This window comes from Crocodylus siamensis, chromosome 2 (genome assembly GCF_052110815.1).
Source record: "Crocodylus siamensis isolate JL-2025a chromosome 2, ASM5211081v1, whole genome shotgun sequence".
Lineage (NCBI taxonomy): Eukaryota > Metazoa > Chordata > Crocodylia > Crocodylidae > Crocodylus > Crocodylus siamensis.
The window spans coordinates 56,061,107-56,079,674 of NC_143396.1; the positions used below are offsets into that span (position 1 = coordinate 56,061,107).

At 42.5% G+C, this 18,568-nt stretch overlaps 1 protein-coding gene across 9 annotated transcripts in view; it reads left to right on the forward strand.

Moving 5' to 3' along the window:
* FIP1L1 (factor interacting with PAPOLA and CPSF1) overlaps nt 1-18,568 on the forward strand; it is a 77,420-nt gene that overhangs the window by 8,372 nt on the left and 50,480 nt on the right. For 5 of the 9 annotated variants that reach the window (XM_090035927.1, XM_090035929.1, XM_090035926.1 and 2 more), the window contains exons 4-9: nt 873-976; nt 3,780-3,841; nt 9,636-9,743; nt 10,610-10,740; nt 11,007-11,075; nt 15,288-15,394. In XM_090035927.1, coding sequence (XP_089892053.1) covers nt 873-976; nt 3,780-3,841; nt 9,636-9,743; nt 10,610-10,740; nt 11,007-11,075; nt 15,288-15,394 — 581 coding nt within the window. The remainder of the gene's footprint in view (nt 1-872; nt 977-3,779; nt 3,842-9,635; nt 9,744-10,609; nt 10,741-11,006; nt 11,076-15,287; nt 15,395-18,568) is intronic. The other 4 variants (XM_090035931.1, XM_090035928.1, XM_090035934.1 and 1 more) reach the window with 1 other exon arrangement.

Consider the following 18,568-nt stretch of genomic DNA (forward strand, 5'->3'; position numbering starts at 1 on the left):
TCTGTCTTCAGGCAATTAGGCATTTTACATCTGTATCTTTTTTACAGAAGACAGTATAAACATGCATTTTACATTAAAGAAAATAAGGTGCAAAATAGAAGAATAAGAATTATCTACATAAAGTTCCTGCAGCAACCCCAAAAGTGCATAATGTTGCAACTACTAGACTAACAGAAATAGAAAAAGCTAACTTATTTATGGACTGTTGATAATACTTAATCCATTAAGTTATTCAACATGTAATATTCATGTGGCAAAAGACAGAAAATTGTACTTTATTTAATAAAATGTTAGGCTTGCTGAAAAATGTATCTAAATGTTGTTTGGACCAGTCTTTTATTTTATTTATATGTGTATGTAGTATATAATTTCTGCATGCGCGTGTGTGTGTGTGTACGTGTATGCATCACTCTCAGTATTTAATTTGTCACGGATGTATAATTAAAATGCTGAGAACATCGTCTTGCTTATCTTTGTTCTTCCCATAACAAGGAGGTGATAGTAGAGATGAAGTATTTGAAATGGGTAGAGGGGAAAGATCTTGAGTAGTTGAAACCAATTTTTTTTCTCTTTTTTTCCTTTCGTTAAATTTTACAAAACCAGTTGATATTCACGATGCCTAAATTGGATTGATCCTGTACATCCAAATGTTAGCAAGCATTGCTGTCTTAGTAGCTGAGCTTGCCTTTTTATTTAGAGCCCTTTGATGCTAAGGGATACATGCCATCTTTAAGCAAACAAGTGTTACATTAAGTTAATCTGTATTTGTTCTTCTGTCAGAGATACTGAGATTAATATCTGGGTCTAAGATATTTACTTTTGGAAATAATTACTTGCACCTTTTCTTTAAGCAACATCTATTCTTGTTGCAGAAGGTAACAGTGGCTGAGGATGACAGTGATAGTGACAGCGATGATGATGAGGATGATGTTCAAGTTACCATAGGAGATATTAAAACAGGAGCTCCCCAATATAGGTAAGAAATTTTTGGATGTTGAGGGAAACATTTAAGGTCCCAGAATATTAATTTACACCTTATAGCAAGTATGTAATTTGAAATAAGCAACTTTTAATTTATTCTTAGTATGCTTGTATTTAGCTGTTTAGCCTGTCCACCTACTTGCATTTTAAATTGATCTGAAAATAGATGCAAGACAGAGCCATCGCTGGGTTAATTTTCAGTTTCAATTTTTGAACAACAAACAATTGCACTGTAGGAACATGTGGAAGCTGAAAGTTTTAATTTAACTAAAAATGATATAATTTTTATAATTGAATTACAAAGTGTTTTTAAATTCATGTTTATATTATGATGACAATTCCTTTGGAGACTGGAAAGCATTAGATGCAAAGAACATTTGTCATGTTTTTCTTTCCTCAGCCTGGTTTCCATTGGACAAGTTTCATATTAAAAAGTTAATAGTTGGCATTCTTATAGACATTCTCAGAGAGATCTAATGAGCTGATCAAATTACCTGTCTGTGGGCATAGTCTTTTGAGGTCAGAGTGCAAGCATGCTATTGTGCTGTGAAAGAGAGTTTGTATTATTGCTCTTTGTCCTGTATTTTTTCTTCAACTGAGAAACAGGACTTCATTTTCATTTTCTGTTAACAGCAACTTTCACGTTCATTTAAAATTATGGAGTATTACTTTCCAAGTGAGTTATGTGTTTGTTGAAAGCATTCTGAAGCAAAAGGTCCACTATAGGGTTGCTTCAGCAATCTGAATGCATTTATGCCCAGAAAGAATAGACCTGGAAGGATTTAATGCCATATTGCTGCTTGGCATACAAGCCTGGGATATATACATAATTATAGTGCTAACTAGAGATCTGTTGCATTCTGGGTGCATCTACATGTGTGCTTTACTGTAGAGTTAACTAAAATCAGCGTTTCTCAACCTGTGGGTTGTGACCCAAAAGTGGGTCGCAAGAATATGTCAAAGGGCTGTGAGCACGTGTCAGAAAAATGCATGAAAACACAGGTTTCCCCTTGCAGGCTGGCAGTGTTCCAGCCTGCAAGGGGCTGCTTGGGGCATGGCCAGCATGCAGCCAGGCAGGATCATCGGAGGAACCCCAGCAGCTGGATGCAAGTAAGTGCATGTTGAGCAGGGGTTGGAAGGCCAGGGCTTAGGGACAGTTTGCCGGGGGGGGGCAGGTGCCTGCCAGTACTGGAGGAAGGTGGCTGGGTGCTGAGGCTGCAGGGGGGCCGGGGGAAGCACCTGCCCTTTCAGTGGGGGAAGGGGCAGGGGGAAGCTGCATGGCTGGGCTGGCAACACCAGGGCTGGTACCCATGCTTATGGGGGCAGGGTGGCCACGAGACACTGCTCAGGGGTCAGGAGGTGCTGTGATCAGGCTGCCTGGCACGACACAAGAGCCCTAGCCCAGGGGAGGTGTACCACAGGCCTCCCCTTCTTCCCCCAGCCTGTGCCGGGCCAGACTTGCTCCACTGCTGCCTGCATGAGCCAGAGCCACCACAGCCACTGCACTCCTGCCTGAGTGGGACGGGGGCAGCTGGGGGCCCCCTTTGATAGGGGTGACAGGGGGCTGTGGTTTGGGAGTGAGGGGCTCCAGCATGGCCTGGGGGGCAGGGGACTCTGGGTAAGGCACTGGTAGAGCTAGGGGGGTTTGTGTCGGGACAAGCCATCAATCTTGGCAAATGGGTCCTGGTACAGAAAAGGCTGAGAATCACTGGGCTAATTAACTCTGCAGTAAAGGATCACTGTACACATGTGCTCGTATTAGAGCACAGTGAATTAATTAACTCTGCTATAAGATAGTACTGTCCATACTGCAGAGTAATTAAGTGCAATGAAACACGTTTAGGTGGTGACTGAGGCTGGCTGGAGCATGGGGGTGCTAAAGTGAGAGGGCTGCCTAGCAAGATGGCTCCACGCTTTCAGTACTCTCATGCCCCAGCCAGCCCCTCTACTACCCTCTGCCACTTCCTGAAGCTTGAGGCTGACTCCCTGAACCTGCTGCCAGCCTGGGGATGCTCCGCCTCAGCTCAAAGTGTAGCTGTCTTGGGCATATATGTAGCATGGGGAGTCAGAAGAAAAATACTGCCATTTTAGTTTTGTGTTATTGTTGTGCAAATTAGTTTTATTTAGAGACAGAACTAGAATTGCAAGGAAGTTTTACTGTGAATTGTACCCTTCCTGTCACTTAGCATGACTGTTAGTTACCTCCATCATGTGTATGGTCAAACACTATACCTGTACCGGCAAGACGTATTTTGCACACATTCATATGGAACTTTATTCTAAATGATGGCACTAATTCTGGACATTTTCAAGTGATGGCTTTCTGCACACACCATGTGGGCCAAGTATAAGACTCAGGGGCAGCACCAGGGACCAGATAAGAGGGTTCTGTGGGTCAAATCTGGCCCACAGGCCATATCTCTGACACCCCCAATATAAAGTGTTCTCCTACCCTAATCCCAGGAGATCCTTTGTATCTCCAAATAAGATATTTAATTTTTAATTATTCTTTTGGTCTAATCCATTCTTTGGACTCTCACGGCCATTACTTTTTGGCTCGGGAAGAGTGACTGAGATGCACATCACAACTAGTCATTAGTTGGAAGAGTTACTGAGCATAGAGAGAGATACCTTCTTATTCCCAGAATGAGCTGTTTATTTGTACAGTGTCACCCATTTGGAGAGTTAGAGTTTTGGAATGTCAGTCAGGCTTGGGTCTATTTCTTGCTTCTGGCTATAGGGAACTCTCATTTTTAAGAATTTTCTCTACCTAACTAAGTTTTGCTAATTTCTTAAAGCTATGGAACAGCACCTGTGAATCTCAACATTAAGACAGGAGGGCGAGTTTATGGATCTTCTGGTAAGAAAATTAATGCATTATGTTAATGGAAACTGTAACAAATGCAGTAATCTCTTTTAGCGGCTTGTGTTCTGTGCTTTTAGTTACAGATTTCTTGTATTAAGTTTAATGGAATTAAGACATGGTAGTGAATTAGAAAAATATAAGATATTTAGGACTCTTAAGCCTGTCTGTTTTATTAATTCCATCATTAGGTTCAGAATTAGGGTGATTTGGATTATAATGTCTAGTTGTATTATGTATTATTTATTAGAATTTAAGTAGAATTTATGTAGAATTTAAGGTAAATATATTTTACAGTAGAACGTCACCATAAAAACTAAGTTGGTTTGTACTACTATATAGGTACCCAAAGGAATAAGTCGTACTATTTTGAGTAACTTTGTGTTAATGATTCTTTCTCAGCCCTCCAAAAAACTTTTTCCATCAGCAGTAAGTGAGGTATAATTACTTAATATAGTATAAATTAACAAGATTCATACATAACAAGGGTCTTATGATGTTTTACTGTTGTCCTCTTTTGCCAAATGGCAGAAAACTTGGGAGAAGAGACCTGCCTCATGCATGCCTATAAAGTAATTGTATATCTGCTTTTAATCATGAAAAAGTTCCATGGCAGAAATAAGTCTATTAGCGCCTGAGGTCCAGAGTGCTGGGTCACTCAGCTCGACACAAGAGCCTGAGTGCTGGGTCACTCAGCTCTGGGGGCAGAAAAACAGACCAAGACAGATCTTCGTTTTAACAATAGCAACTTTGAATCATTGATTCTAAGAAATGAATTGTTGGTGTATTTGCATAAAGTTATTCCATTTCATAATCAAAAATACTATTTATATCTGAGCTTTGGGTCAAGTTTTAAAAGGACTATGGGAAGTTCAAGTGTAGTGTAAAGGTTTGCTGTCATTTTAGGGAGGCGGCAGGGCACAAGATGGACATATGTGGAAGCCATATTGGCCACATGTAGGAAATATGACTCAGTTACAAGTCTACTAAAGGTGCGTCAATACATTGGTCCGATATCGGATTGGCATCAATATAAAGAAAATTTCTGTATCGGAAATTGGCCTGATGCAGCCAATAATTTTTCCGATAAATGCCTGTGTGTGCACGCAGCCACAGCGCAGCACATAGGCAGGGAGGAGCACAGCCAGCAGTGTGGAGACCTTCATGCAGCTTGTAAGTCTGGTGTGGTGGAGGAAGGGGCCTGCTTCCCCCCCCCCCATGTCCTGGAGGAACAGTGGGAGCCGCCAGATGAGCACTAGAAGAGCCACGTGCAGCAGCGGGAGCTGCCTCCCCTTGACAAGCCATGTTTCCATCCCACCCCATTCTGCACAGAACTGGGGGGCACAGGCCCCCTGACGAGCTGCTTGCAGCTCTGTCCCATGCCCCACCTGCCCCAGCCCCATTCACTCTGTCACTGCAGGGGTCTTGATCTGCCATCCTCCTTCCTTCCCTCTCCTTCCACCACACCAGACGTACCAGCTTACCAAGCTAAAGAGCTGCATATCGGCAATTGGATCATTATTGGCCAATATACCTCCTTAAAATTTATCAGCTATTTGCACGGGCTCCAAAAATATTGGTGCACTCTTAAAGTCTACAAGTAGACAGATTTTAATGTTTCAGAGAGTAAACAACTTTGTGGAGTAGCTGGATAAATCTGTACAAAGGGAGACAGGGTACTTTGTTACCCATTGAAAACCCACTTTAAATTTGAACTTCTGTTCAAGTAAACTCAGATGTATAAAACTACATTTGCGTGTATTTGCTGAACGCTAATTAAATGGTTTACTCATGTAGTATCTGAGCTTGTGTGTGGCTTCGTTGCTGACTATTGCCTCAACAATTTGAAGAAGAACTTACCTATAGCAGGATATCTGTTTACTCGCGTAGTTCTATGCTGTGTCCACAGCACTGCAGTTGTTCTCTCTCAACCCTCACCCTTTCTATACTTCCCAGGCTTGTAATTATTTTCTGTCTGCTTCCAGCTGGGCTGCAGCCCCCGAGGCATGCAGCCTGCTACATATCATCCTCCCTGCCCCTCCCCAGGTTATGGGCCTGCAACAGGTTGGCGATTCTGCCTGTCTCAGGCTCTGGCCTCAGCTTTTCTGGCTTTAGGCCATAGCCATTGCCTATTTTGTGCATATCTTGTTTCAATCCCAGCCCCCTTGGCATCCGTTGCCAGGCTGAAGCTGCTCTTGTCTCTGTTCAGCCCCCTTGACGTTCTTTGCTTAGGGCGAAGCTGTTCTTGGGCACTGGCCAGGCCATAGTTGTCACCTTCCTCGGGTCTTAGCTGTTCTTGTTTCAATCCCAGCCCCGCACAGCATCTTTTGTCCAGGTTGAGGCTGCTTTCAGCTCTGTTGAGTTCCCCCAGCTCCTGGTGTCCATAGCTCAGGGATGAGCTTCAGACCATCTCTGTTGCCTTTTTCATGCAGGCTTTGGCCCTCTTGGCTGCTGTCTCTGGTGGCAGCTTAGATGCCCACCTGTTCCCCCACCTCGGTACCACTGTGGCTTAGGCCTTGCCCTTGGCAAGGCTTAATGTGCCCATCTGGCACCCTGTGACTTCCTCCTCCCCTATTAGTCATAGTCTTCCAGTGTTGAAGTTCATATTAGAATATAAACAAAACTTAAGCCCGCTGGCTGTTACAACTAAGTGAAACACTGTTTTTGGACTAAAGCCCAACCCAGCCCAGGTTGGGGCCTCACTCAGACCATCGTTCCTTTTAGTTTCCCCTGCTCCATGACCCTGGTCTTATCTGCTTCTTACCCACAGTTCTCAGGGCAGGTCAGGTTTCAGTCAGTTGCACTTCTGCAGCCATCTTGCTCAGGAGCTCCTCTCCCTGATGCCTGCACGGCCAGACTGACTGCCCTGCCCCTTCCAGTCAGGTGACTCCCCAGCCACCCCCAGGGCTTCCTTCCAAGCCCAAGTCCTTACCCCAAAGTTCCTTAGGTCCCAAGGTGGTAGTAACCCTGCCCAGACCTCTGGTTGGCAGTCTCTCTATCTTTATCCTCATGGGTCTGCCACACAGTAGTTGTCCGTTAAACATTACTTGATAGGCTCCCATGGGATGTTTGGAGTTAACTTTTCCTATATCTCGGCTTTCCCCCTTCATATTCTTCCATATATCAGCATTTTTGCAGTTCCTGCCAACTGGAACAGCTGTTTCAGTCTCTTCCAGCTGACCTGGAAGCACAGATTACTTGCAACCATGCTGGACCTGAGGCTGTCAGTCCTTGTGTCATCTGGCTTCAGTTCCTGTGTATGTTTCCCCCCCTCAAACAATCTCTCATTTTTCCCTCCAGAAGTCCCACACCTCTTTTTATTTTACAAGGGGGTCCACTCTGAATGTGAGAATTCCACAATTCAGTCCAGGGATGGCCTTGCCCTACGTCCACAACACCTACACTTGAAACCACCCCTAATCCCTTTGGGCAGCCTACCTTTTGGCTTTGGGGTTCAGTTATTTATTTTCTCCTGGCCTGAGCCCAGGCCTGGACTCGGGTCTCTGGAGTTGGGCTGTCTGCTTTCTGGTAGGCCCTGCTTTTCTCTTGCCCTGAGTCCACCCTGTTGGATGCAGGCTTGGGCTCTTGGTCCTCAGTTGGATGGACCTGGCCCATTTCTTGTTTCCTCTGTGGTCTTTTCCCCATCTCTCAACCCCACAATGCCCCCTCAGGGTATTTTTTCATCTCCCTCATGTTTGGTTTCAGTGGACTCTACTACTGCCCTCTTTTCTCCAGGGTGTCTCTCCTATGGAGGCTGTCCTTGAAAAAAGAATTCTCTGCCATTCATCCCTCTCTTCCTCACCTCCAGCAGTACTACCTAAATCGCTTGGGGTTTCTGTGACCCTTTCCTATGGGTGTGGTCTTGTTGAGGATCTTCTCTCAGGTCTTGGTCCTCTACCAGATTGGCTGCTTCCCTATCTCACTTAAAAGGACTTGGGTTCTCTGCTCATTGTTGTGAAACTGTGGATGACCTCACTTTCCAACTGCTTCTAAGTGCAGGGCTTGGCTTTTTAAGGTTGCCACCTCCATCTCTCCTCTTGCAGATATGGCACTCAGTCTCCACCTGCTTTGCTAGTTTCTCCATCTCCTGAGAGATCTCACACTGGGCAGCAAGTCTGGCCAACTCCTTTCTCAGTTCTCGAGCTCCTGTTTGTGCCTAGCCTCTATTTCCCCCAATGTGAGGTCAAGGCACTCTAGTAACAGGTACCTCAGTATGCTGCTTTCCTTCTGGCATCTTCATGCTGGAGTTCACTTTCAAGTCTCCCACCTTCTCTACGACATGTAGTGAAATATCTGTTTACTCGCAAGGTCTAAATTTTCCTGTGCACCTTTGCCTCAGAGGAAACACCATGTGCATAAACCAGCCATCGGGCAACAAGCAAAGACATAGTCAAACCAAGGGGTAACTTGCAACTTAGGGTCTTTTCCCAGACCCTTAGAGGATGATTGCAGCTCTGTGCTGTTTCCTCACCACCCCAATGGCCCATCTCGCCTTCTGGAGAGGGAGTTCCCTGGCTCACTGCAGCAGCCTTTAGCTTTGCAGCCCTTCTTATAACCCTCAAACTTTCTCATCTTTTTCCAGACCCTGGAAAAGTCCCTGGCTTGGTGTTACAGCTACTCCCCTCCCCCTCCCCCTTCTCTCCCTCTACCTCCCTTCCCTAGGAGCCCTTTAAGTCCCATGATGCCAGCCAGTTATCATCACCTGGCTCAGTCGGTCAGGGCAGGCTTATAATTATTCGGGGGCTGGACCTGATAATCTTCAAGGTCCCTTCCAGCCCTAACATCTATGAAATCTATTCTTGGCCTGCTTCCAGCTGGGCTGCAGCCCCTGAGGCCTGCAGCATGCTACACTCCTGTAATGGTTGAAGCAGTTTTCTAAAGAACCAGATTTAAAAGATATTATTCTTAAAAGACGTTATTTGTTGAAAAATGAAATGTATTCACAGGGGAAACCTATAGTGCGTGGTACATACCATCCATCCATTCCGCATTCTCTCATCTCCAAAATTGTGTAGAATGAAGGCAGTGCAGATGGATGTTGAACCACAGTATTACAACTTTCATTTACTACTGTAAATGTACTTTCTAGGATAGGGCTGTCCAAACTTAAGCAGCCAGGGGCCACACTAGCACAGGGCATGGGTGCACCCTCTACCCTCCCTACTGCACTGTACTACATGGATGACCTTTCCAGCTGCAGGACTCTAGATGCTGGCTCCGGTACCCTGGGTTACAGGCTCTCCTGACTCTGTGGGATATGCTGTGCAATGAAATAGGGGCAGGAAGTTGAAGATAGAATGAGAAAGGAGAGTATGGAGGAGTGACAGCTGGGTGGGAGCCCTGGGGCTGCACATTAACCCCTTGTGAGCCTCATGCAGCCCACAGGTTGATAGACAGTCCATTATCCTGTTCTAGGATGTGGATAATGGACACAACATTTAGTGGGAAAAGCACAACTACTACACGCGTGAATTTGGTGAAAAGCCACTTAAAATTATGTGTACTTTGGCATAGATGCATTTAAAATATAAAAAGTTTTTAAAGTAGAAAACAGACGTATTTTATTTAGATTATAAGGCCTTTGAAAGAGTACTCTGTTCTTTGTAGTTGTCTCTAAAACACTTAGCACACCAATGTGTTGTTATCTAACTAACATGTTATATAAACTGTTGATAATACTAACATTGTAGTATGTCTTTATTCAAATTGAAAACTTAAACTCATTGTGTTGGATTAATTAAAATTCAGTTTTAAAGAATTAAACTATACTTTTTACAACTTTTCTTTTTAGGTGGAAAAGTTAAAGGGGTAGATCTTGATGCACCAGGAAACATTAATGGGGTTCCACTTCTGGAAGTAGATTTAGATTCTTTTGAAGATAAACCTTGGAGAAAGCCAGGTAATATTTCTGATGGATAACTCACAATTATATAAAAATATCAGTCTTGCCACATAATACTGTGCAAGTCAAATGAAATATAATAATTTAATAGATACTTTGAATAGCTTATTAATCATTCAGAATACTGGTAAAATGCCCTACAAATGTATAACTAAATTAATGGATAATTAATAAATTGCTATTCTGAGTGATCTTGGAAAATACCTAATTATCTCAGGTTGGTTGCCAAAGACTTCATGTCTGCATTTTCAAGAAACAATAAAGGAAAAAAGTGCAGGATTCAGGGCTGGATGGCAGCCAGGGGCTGCATTCGGGCAGCAGCGCACATCTGGAGGAATGCAGCAGTGCAGGTCCAGGAGGCTGCTGCTGCTGACCCTATCTACCAGAGTCGAGAAACCCTGAATCCTGTGGCAGACTGTGCTCCCCAGCTCTGTGGATTGAATCTGGCCTACAGGCCATGTAGAGGAATGAGATGAGTAACTCTCAAAATGACTGCATGTGCCTGTTGTGTTCCAGCCATAATTTTAGCTTTTTTTTTTCCTGCTTTTTTAATGCATTGTTTTTACGTTGCTTTGAAAATGAAAATTGTCCACAAAGAAGTACAAGGCACACATTTCTTTTGATAATGCTTAGGAGACTGAACTCTGCACAGTTTGAAACCATAGTGTGCAACTTCAATACACTTCAAGTACGTGGAGCAGTAGGATCTTGCAGATATTTTAGTATTAAGGAAGTTGTATTTCCTAACAGTACACTTTTGCTGTGATTTCTGATTTTATTGTTCTATAAACAAAAGCAAAAATAAAAATTAAAAAACAGCTATGTGTGCTTAATTCTTAAATTTTGAACTCTTTGGTTTGAAGGTGCTGATCTCTCTGATTATTTCAACTATGGGTTTAATGAAGATACCTGGAAAGCTTACTGTGAAAAACAAAAGAGGATACGAATGGGTCTTGAAATTTTACCACTTACCTCAGCTTCAAATAAAATCATGGTAATTAATAACATTTATGTGGAATTCAGTAATAAGTAAATACTTTTCCCTGTGTAAAGCTGATATAATATTACCTGGTTTTTGCTTTTCTGTCTGGTATGGTATCTTTGTTAAGGAGTTCAGTCACCTTTCTCTTTTGAAATCCAGAGTCTTTCTCCATCACTTCATTGACTATTTGTGTGGTTAATGGCACAGGCTAGTTACGGTCAGGCTTGTAACCATGTGTTAGTCTGGTATTTTAATGGGCAATATGTTATTTAACTTAGGCCGAAGACAATACTATGGAAGTAACACCAGGTGCAGAGATTCAAGATGGCAGATACAATCTTTTTAAGGTGAATTTTAGTAAGCTTTTGTTGGTTGCTCTCATTTTTGTGGAGTATTGCTACCCATACCACTACCAAGTGACAGAGATGAGATTGAAGTGGGCATAGCTATTTTTCTAAGCTTTCATTTTACGTTGGTGACTCAATTAATTTTACAAATTTGTTGATTAAAAATATTGTTCTTGTTTTGTCATCACTGCTGCACTAACAAATGGCAGATGAAACTTCTTGCTTTATGTCATGGTTTTCTTTTTAGTTATAGTTTGTTTGTTCATGCAGATTAAATTCATGCAAATGTGCTTGGGAAGCTTTATAAAGTATGGCATGGTTTTTGTTTCTGCAGCCTTGTAGCTTTTACTTTGGTTTGTAATTTTCTTTCTTGGTGAGTCTAAGGTATGACAATGAGTCTCTTAATTTTTTCAGTTGTCTAATTTTAATTGGCTGTACTATGCTTTCTGTCCATCTGATTTTCATCTGCAAGAGAATTACACTGTATTAGAAATAAAACAAGTCTAGCTATCTATATTTGTGTTTAGCATATTAGAGTGAAGCTATAGCTTTCCATTTTTAAAAAGGCTCTTTCTTTCATATTCAACCTTCTCATAGTATAAGTCTCTACACTGAACTATAGTACCAGTTATTTTATTTTTTATAATTTCTTATTTAATATCCAGGGTAAATCTCATTGAGCCCTTATTAAATTGGTTCAGAATTGTCAATTGCTATCCCTCTGTGGCAAGTTACTGCAGGAGAGACTCCAATTTGTAGCCAGGCATTTTTGGTTCTGCTTTTTCTCTCTTCTATTGCTTCAGTATCCTTGAGGGTAGGGTTGTCAAACTCATCTGGTCCTCTGGGGTAGGTGAGTTACACAGGACCAGTCTGTGGGCTAGATCAGACCCATGCTCATGCTGCACGTGGTGCACTTGGAGCGCACACTGACATATCTGCACCAAACCAGCATGCTGGCTCTAGCATGCAGTGACAGTCTATGGGTGTGATCTGGCCCCAGCGAGACAAGCTCCACATGCAGTGTGCAGGGCCCAAGCCAGCATGTGCCATATGCAGTGTGTAGGGTCAGGCCAATACCCTGTACAGCCTGTGGGTCATGTCTTTGACACCCATGTGTTAAGGTAGTGATCCTCAGACAGGATGCCATGGCACCCTGGTGTGACTTGAGCTTCTTTCAAGGGTGTCATGCAGTGTTAGCATTGTCAGGTGTCCAAACATGATTCACAAGATAACCCAGAGATTTCAAACAGGAATTCGTAGCATTAAAAATATTTTGACCTGTTGAAGCCTTTCTGAGTTCTTTGTAAAAGAAGAATTGTGCTATTAATTTTTTTGTAGTAAAAAACCCCCCAAATAAGTGAAATCTAAGTGCTGACATTTTCTGAGGGGTGCCTTGGGCCTAAAAACATTAAGAACCACAGCACTACAGTGTCTTTATTTTTCTGCCTCCGGGAAGATATAAGCTTCTGTAGCTTTTCCATTCTCCTTGCTTATCATGCTAGAGTTCGGGAAGGGATAAGGCAGTAGAAGGATGTGGTCTCCCATTGCAGCTGACTGTTAAAAGAGCAAAATCTTCTGGCACTCCTAGTCTTTTTTGGGGGACAGTTCAGTTTTCCAACTTAAAAACTGCCTCAACTGAATTGGGGGCTTGAGGTTTGAAGCTCATCCCAGGGGAAGAAATCTAGTGATGAGTCACTCTTTGGGGTATGTATAATTTTTTTGCTGCAGGTTTTAATGTATGCTCATGGTCTGGGAAGGTAATTCATTAATATTTAAACTTTTTTAATGTGAGCTACTATATATGCATTTCATGGTGGTAGGTGGAAGTGGTTATGTCAGTGTTTTGATGTTGGATTAATGCCAGAAAATTTATAATCAAAGTTTTGGTTTAAAAGCCAAAATGACCTCACTGTAGAGATTTCCAAGTAATTAGTAGTGCAGAAAAGCTAAATGCACTACTAATTACTTGGAAATATCTCTACAGTGATTTCTGCTTAAACTGGGATATACCAATTAGTTTTAAGAATCCTAGACTGTTCTTTTGTATTACTATTTACTAAAGCACTAAAACTGTTCTTTATAACAGGGTAAATGAAGGTACAGTCTATACCTTGAACAGCTTGCAGTCAAAGGGCCTTGTTTACCTTTTTGTACACAGATGGACTGCTGGGCCTATGTGAAATTAGCATGTAACTTTACCAATGAAAAGCTGAAATATCAGAGCATATGAAAAAGTGTACCACAGTTCAGCTAAAATCCAGATTTGTAAATATTTGTGTCTAAGCAGCTATCAAGTAACTTTTATTCATAAGTCGAACACTTTTTTTTTTTTTTAATGAATATTGAAAACTAGAGAGTGGAAGCTGTATTGTGTAACAAAACACAGAATTGCAGAATCACAGGCTTGGTGTATGGCCTTGAGAGTCAGCTAATGCAGCGCCTTCACAAATGCTGGATTTGCTGTTCCTGAACCAGACTGATGCTTATTTATCCTCGTCTTAAAAACCACCAAAGAGGGAGGTTCCACAATGTCTGGAGATTTAGTTTTATCCATTTTTCTATTATTCTTACAGTTAGGAAGTCTTTCCTGAAATTTCATGTAAATCTTTGCTGAAGCTGAAGTCCTTTTCCCTTTGTCTTGCCTTCCATGGCAAGGGAAAAAGATGTTTCTCCATCTTTATGACAAATGTTTGAAAACTGCTACCATGTCACCCCTTACTATCATTACCAGATGGAAGCTAAACATTAGGGCTGCGTGAAGCTTCAGGTGTTGATTCTATTCAGAGGAGATTCGGCCCCGTTTGGTGGCCGAATCTCTGAATCCGAATCAAATCAGGAGACCATTAAAAAGTTCTGAATTGATTTGGAGCGCTCCGAATCTTTTCTGAATTGATTTGGAGAGCTTAGGAGATTGGAGCAGTCCCCGTTCGCTGCCGCAGGGACTTGGACCCAGACTCCATGCCAGTAAGTAAGGGGTGGGGGCTGGAGGAGGGGGGAAGGGGACCATGGGGGAACCCCCGCCAGGCCCCATCCCCTGCCTGCTCCTCTAGCCCCCCCTCAAGGCTGCCCTGCCCAGCCCCAGCTCCTGGTTCTTTAAAAAAAAAAAAAAAGAAAAGCCCCTATTCACCTGCCACTGCCTGGTGGAGGGGGCAATCCCCACTGCCCCATGCTGTGTGGGGAGCTCTGCCACTAGCCCTCATCCCCTGCCTGCTCTCCCAACCCCCTCCATGGCTGCCCCACCCGGCCCCAGCTCCCGGTTCTTCAAAAAAAACCCATATTCATCAGCTGCTGCAACAGCCATCAGGGCTTCTAGAGGCTCATGGCAGAGCCCCCTCATCCCCCATGCAGCATCTGGCAGCAGCCAGTGAGTGCGGGCCTTTTTTATTTTAAGAGCTGATGCTGGGGCTGGGCAGGGTAGTAATGGGGGTGGGGCTGGGAGAGCAGGCAGGGGATGGAGGCTTGTGGCAGAGCTGCCCAGGCAGCAGGGGGCAGTGGGGATCGCCTGCCTGGCAGCAGCTGGTGAGTGAGGGCTTTTTTTTTTTTTTTTTTAAAGAGCCGGGACACTGGGGCTATGAGAGCAGGTGTGGGGTGGTTTTTGAGATGGTTGAGTCCTCTCTTGGCCCTTCAGTAGAGGGGGAGGGAGAATGGTGCTGAAGACCAGGAGTATTCTTCACTTCTGTACAGCAGAACTGAGCTCAGGGTGAGCAGGTGCTGAGCACAGTCCTAGCCTCCATTCTGGCTTGGAACTCAGGTTCTTTGTTTAGAACTTGCATCATAATTATGGATGGCTTGTTTTCAGGGGGAAGGTATATGTGGTATGTGAATAAATACAATACTCTTGGTGTGACTCTGAAGTGAAGTGGTTAGTTAGATTTTAATGGCTTTCATTAAAATGGGTAAATAGATTATGAGCTCACCTTTTTACTTAGTTTTTTTATCTATAAACTTCATAGACACTTATTTGGTTCACCTGATGAAGAATTTCTTTGCAAAAGATTTGCTGTTTTGTTGTTCTACATTTGTCACACACAATTCCCAGCATATAACATATTCTTATAACGTATGGGATTTAACTGCTTGCAGGAGTGCTAGTTTTAATTTTGTTGAAATTGTGCTCATGTGATCTGTTTTCTTTCAATATATGTTGCTATGATGAGAAATGGCACTGTTCAGCTTCTCATGTCAAGCTAATGTTGAAACATTTATTTAAAGGTCCAGCAGGGCAGAACTGGAAACATGGAAAAGGAAGTGATACTGCAACCAATCAAAGCTGATTTCACATCTCCTCCACCCCTTTTCAAATCAGGAATTCCAAACAGGTCAGTTGGAAAGTCATGATTTTATAACTTGAGGTAAAATGTTGGATGTTTTTTAAACTTTTTCTTGTTACCTATGTGTGCTTAAAGAGTGACCTGTTGGGGGGAGGGGGAAAGGATACAAAACATTTCTTAATAATCAAAAAATAAAAGAAAGTGTGATCCTACTCATTTTCAGTCTACAACCAGCTCTGCAGGGGAAGCCTTTTGGTTTGTATAGTTCTATTCCTGTGCTTCTTTAAAAAAAAAAAAAAAAGTGGAGATTTGAGTACAGATAAAGGAAAAATAACAAAACAATGAAAGTCATAATGTTGAGTATGCAGTACTGTTTACGTACAATTAGACTGGCCATTTAAAAAGTAAGTGTGAACCAGAAAAATGTAATTTTGTACCTTTTACCACCTATTTTTTTTCTCTAAATAAACAAAATTAAGGTCAGTGATGCTACAACTTAAAGAAGCTCAAAAGGGGCTCCTAGTACACATTCCCTTCCATGCTAGGTAGCTTTTGTTTTCAGGCATTTTATTGCATTCTTTCCTACAAATACAAGGGAATAACTTTGTTACTGAATTTTTATTTTTTATGTTTTGTTGTTCCTCCCCCTTCAATTTTAAGTTGTCACATTTTATAATTGACTCAATCCAAACATAACCAAGTTCACAGTGCTTCTATTTTGTACTGGTAACCAAAATGGTCCTGGAAAGCATTCTATTGCCCATTCGACAAACCTGACGGTATTTTAGCATAGAACTGTAGGTAATTGGAGGAGAAATATATTGGAATATGCAATTCTACTCCTTATCACTTCAAGGTTATTCTCTGTTGTTAGTTTTCAATAATTTGTCCACATTAATTTTAAATATTCAAGCCAGGAAGCATTCTTTAAGAGGCTATTTAGGAGCTATCTGTATCTCAGAGAAAAATAATTGCTTGATATTCAACCTAAATTTTTCCTCTCTCTTGTTTTTTGTTCTAGTACTCCTTGTACAGCCTAGGTAATTTCTCTTCCAGCATCTATTCTAGAAATTGTCTTCAGTAACACATCTTTCAAGCCTTTAATAATGCTTATCTTTCTTCTCTGAACTATATAGTTGGTCTGCTTCTGATAATAAAATTCCCCAGAGAGAACACAGTATCCTAGGACGATCCCTCCAGAACTGTATGCAGTTCTGCTGTTGCAACAAGATATGATTCCTTGTGCATACAGCTCATTATTGTATTGGTGTTTGAAATAGTTTAGATCGCTTTAGTATACTGTTATGATACTAGGCTTTTAATTAAATATCCATTCAGGCTAAAATTTGTAGAAAGTATTTATAGTGGCAGATGGAGATGGCATATTGTATGGGCTTATGTGATAGTGCCATGTCAGTTTATTGGACCCATTGTGTGAATGTGTGTGTGCATTGCTGTTTTTTCCTTTTATTAGAAAGCTTTGAGGTACACTTTAGCTAGGGTAAATATCTCATGCTAGGCCTCTTCCTTTTTTCTAGTTTTACCTGCCTGCTTCATTGTCCATCAAGCCACTTACCTAAAATTGAAGCTCCATTTCTTCTGAGTTTTTAGGGGTAGTAAAGTCAGTCCATTGTTTGTTAATCAGAGATTTTTTGGAGAGCTATGGACAGACATTACACATTAAACTGATTTAAGTGATCAGAAACTGGTTTAAACCTGTAACAGAACAGATATTCAGTGCACATAAAACAGTCTGAAAATGGTTGAAATTGGTTTGAGATAAACCTGGTTGAATGAAAGACACCAAACTATGGGGTGAGGTAAACAAACTAGAGGGCAGGAAGCGAATCCAGATGGATTTGGATAGGCTGTGGGCAGAAAGAATAGGATGCAGTATAATAAAGATAAGTGCCATGTGTTGCATCTAGGGAGGAAGAAGCATCAATGCACATATAGCCTGGAAGATGCCATACTGAGTAGCACAACAGCAGAGAGGGATCTTGGAGTCATAGTTGACTCCAAAATGAACATGAGTCACCAGTGTGATAAAGCAATAAGTAAAGCTAACCCCATTCTTTCTTTCATAAGTAGGTGGATCACAAATAAGTCTAAGGAGGTGATACTTCCCCCTCTGTGGCATTGGTTGGGCTGCAATTTGGGGTTTTAGATAACCTGGAAAGCATTCAGAGGAGGGCCACCTATCTCATTAAAGAACTACAAGAAAAACCCTAGGAGGACCGATTTGAAGGACCTGAATCTCTTCAGCCTCCATAAGAGAAGGCTGAGAGGTGATCTTGTTGCTGTGTACAAGCTCATCGGGGGGGGGGACAGCAGGAAATAGGGGATATGATGTTTACCAGGGTGCCCATTGAGGTAACTAGAAGCAATGGCCACAAACTGAAGGAGAGCAAGTTTAAATTGGACATCAGGAAAAAATTGTTTATAGTGAGAGTTGCCAAAATATGGAATATGCTTCCAAGGGAGGTGGTGCTGTCCCCTTCCTTGGAGCTATTTAAAAGGAGATTGGATAAACACCTGGCTGGGGTGCCCAGGGCAGGGGGTTGGACTCGACTGTCTAATAGGTCCCTTCCGACCCTAAAATCTATAAATATAGTCTCGGACTTAACTGATTTGGCTCAAACCAGTTTATGCAATGTATGTCTGAGACCTCTTGCTGGTTTAAGATAAACTAGACTCCCCCAGCATCCTGGCATGCTCTCTGCTCCACAGCAGAGCTGGCCCTTCCACTCTGCTCCCTGGCTGGTGCTCCTACAAAGACTGCAGGCACAGCAGCATTTGTCTGGCTTCCCCCTGCCCCACCTTGCTGCTTACTGCTTAAGCAGGAATGCCTCCCTCCCATCTCCCACAGTATAGACCCCAGCCCCATGGACCCTAGGCATGTGGTATACTAGCTAATGCTGACAGGTGTCTGTGTGTGTCTCCATTTTCACTGGGATAGGCAGACAGAACAGTGACCACTTAGGGCATTTTGGAGCTAATCAGCAGGTCAGTTGGTAAGCTGTTTAAGAAGAGTTTGAACTAATGGAGAGAGGCTATTGTTTTGCTGATTAAGCTGATAATCACTGTTATCAGCCCCTTGCTTGCTTGTCAGTGTGCTGTAGATAGTATAAAGAAGCAGGGAGGGAGATTGAAAAGCTCCATATCAACAAATGCGTGCACTGCACACCCCCGCTTTGCCTCAGAGTGCTAGCTGGGGCCTGG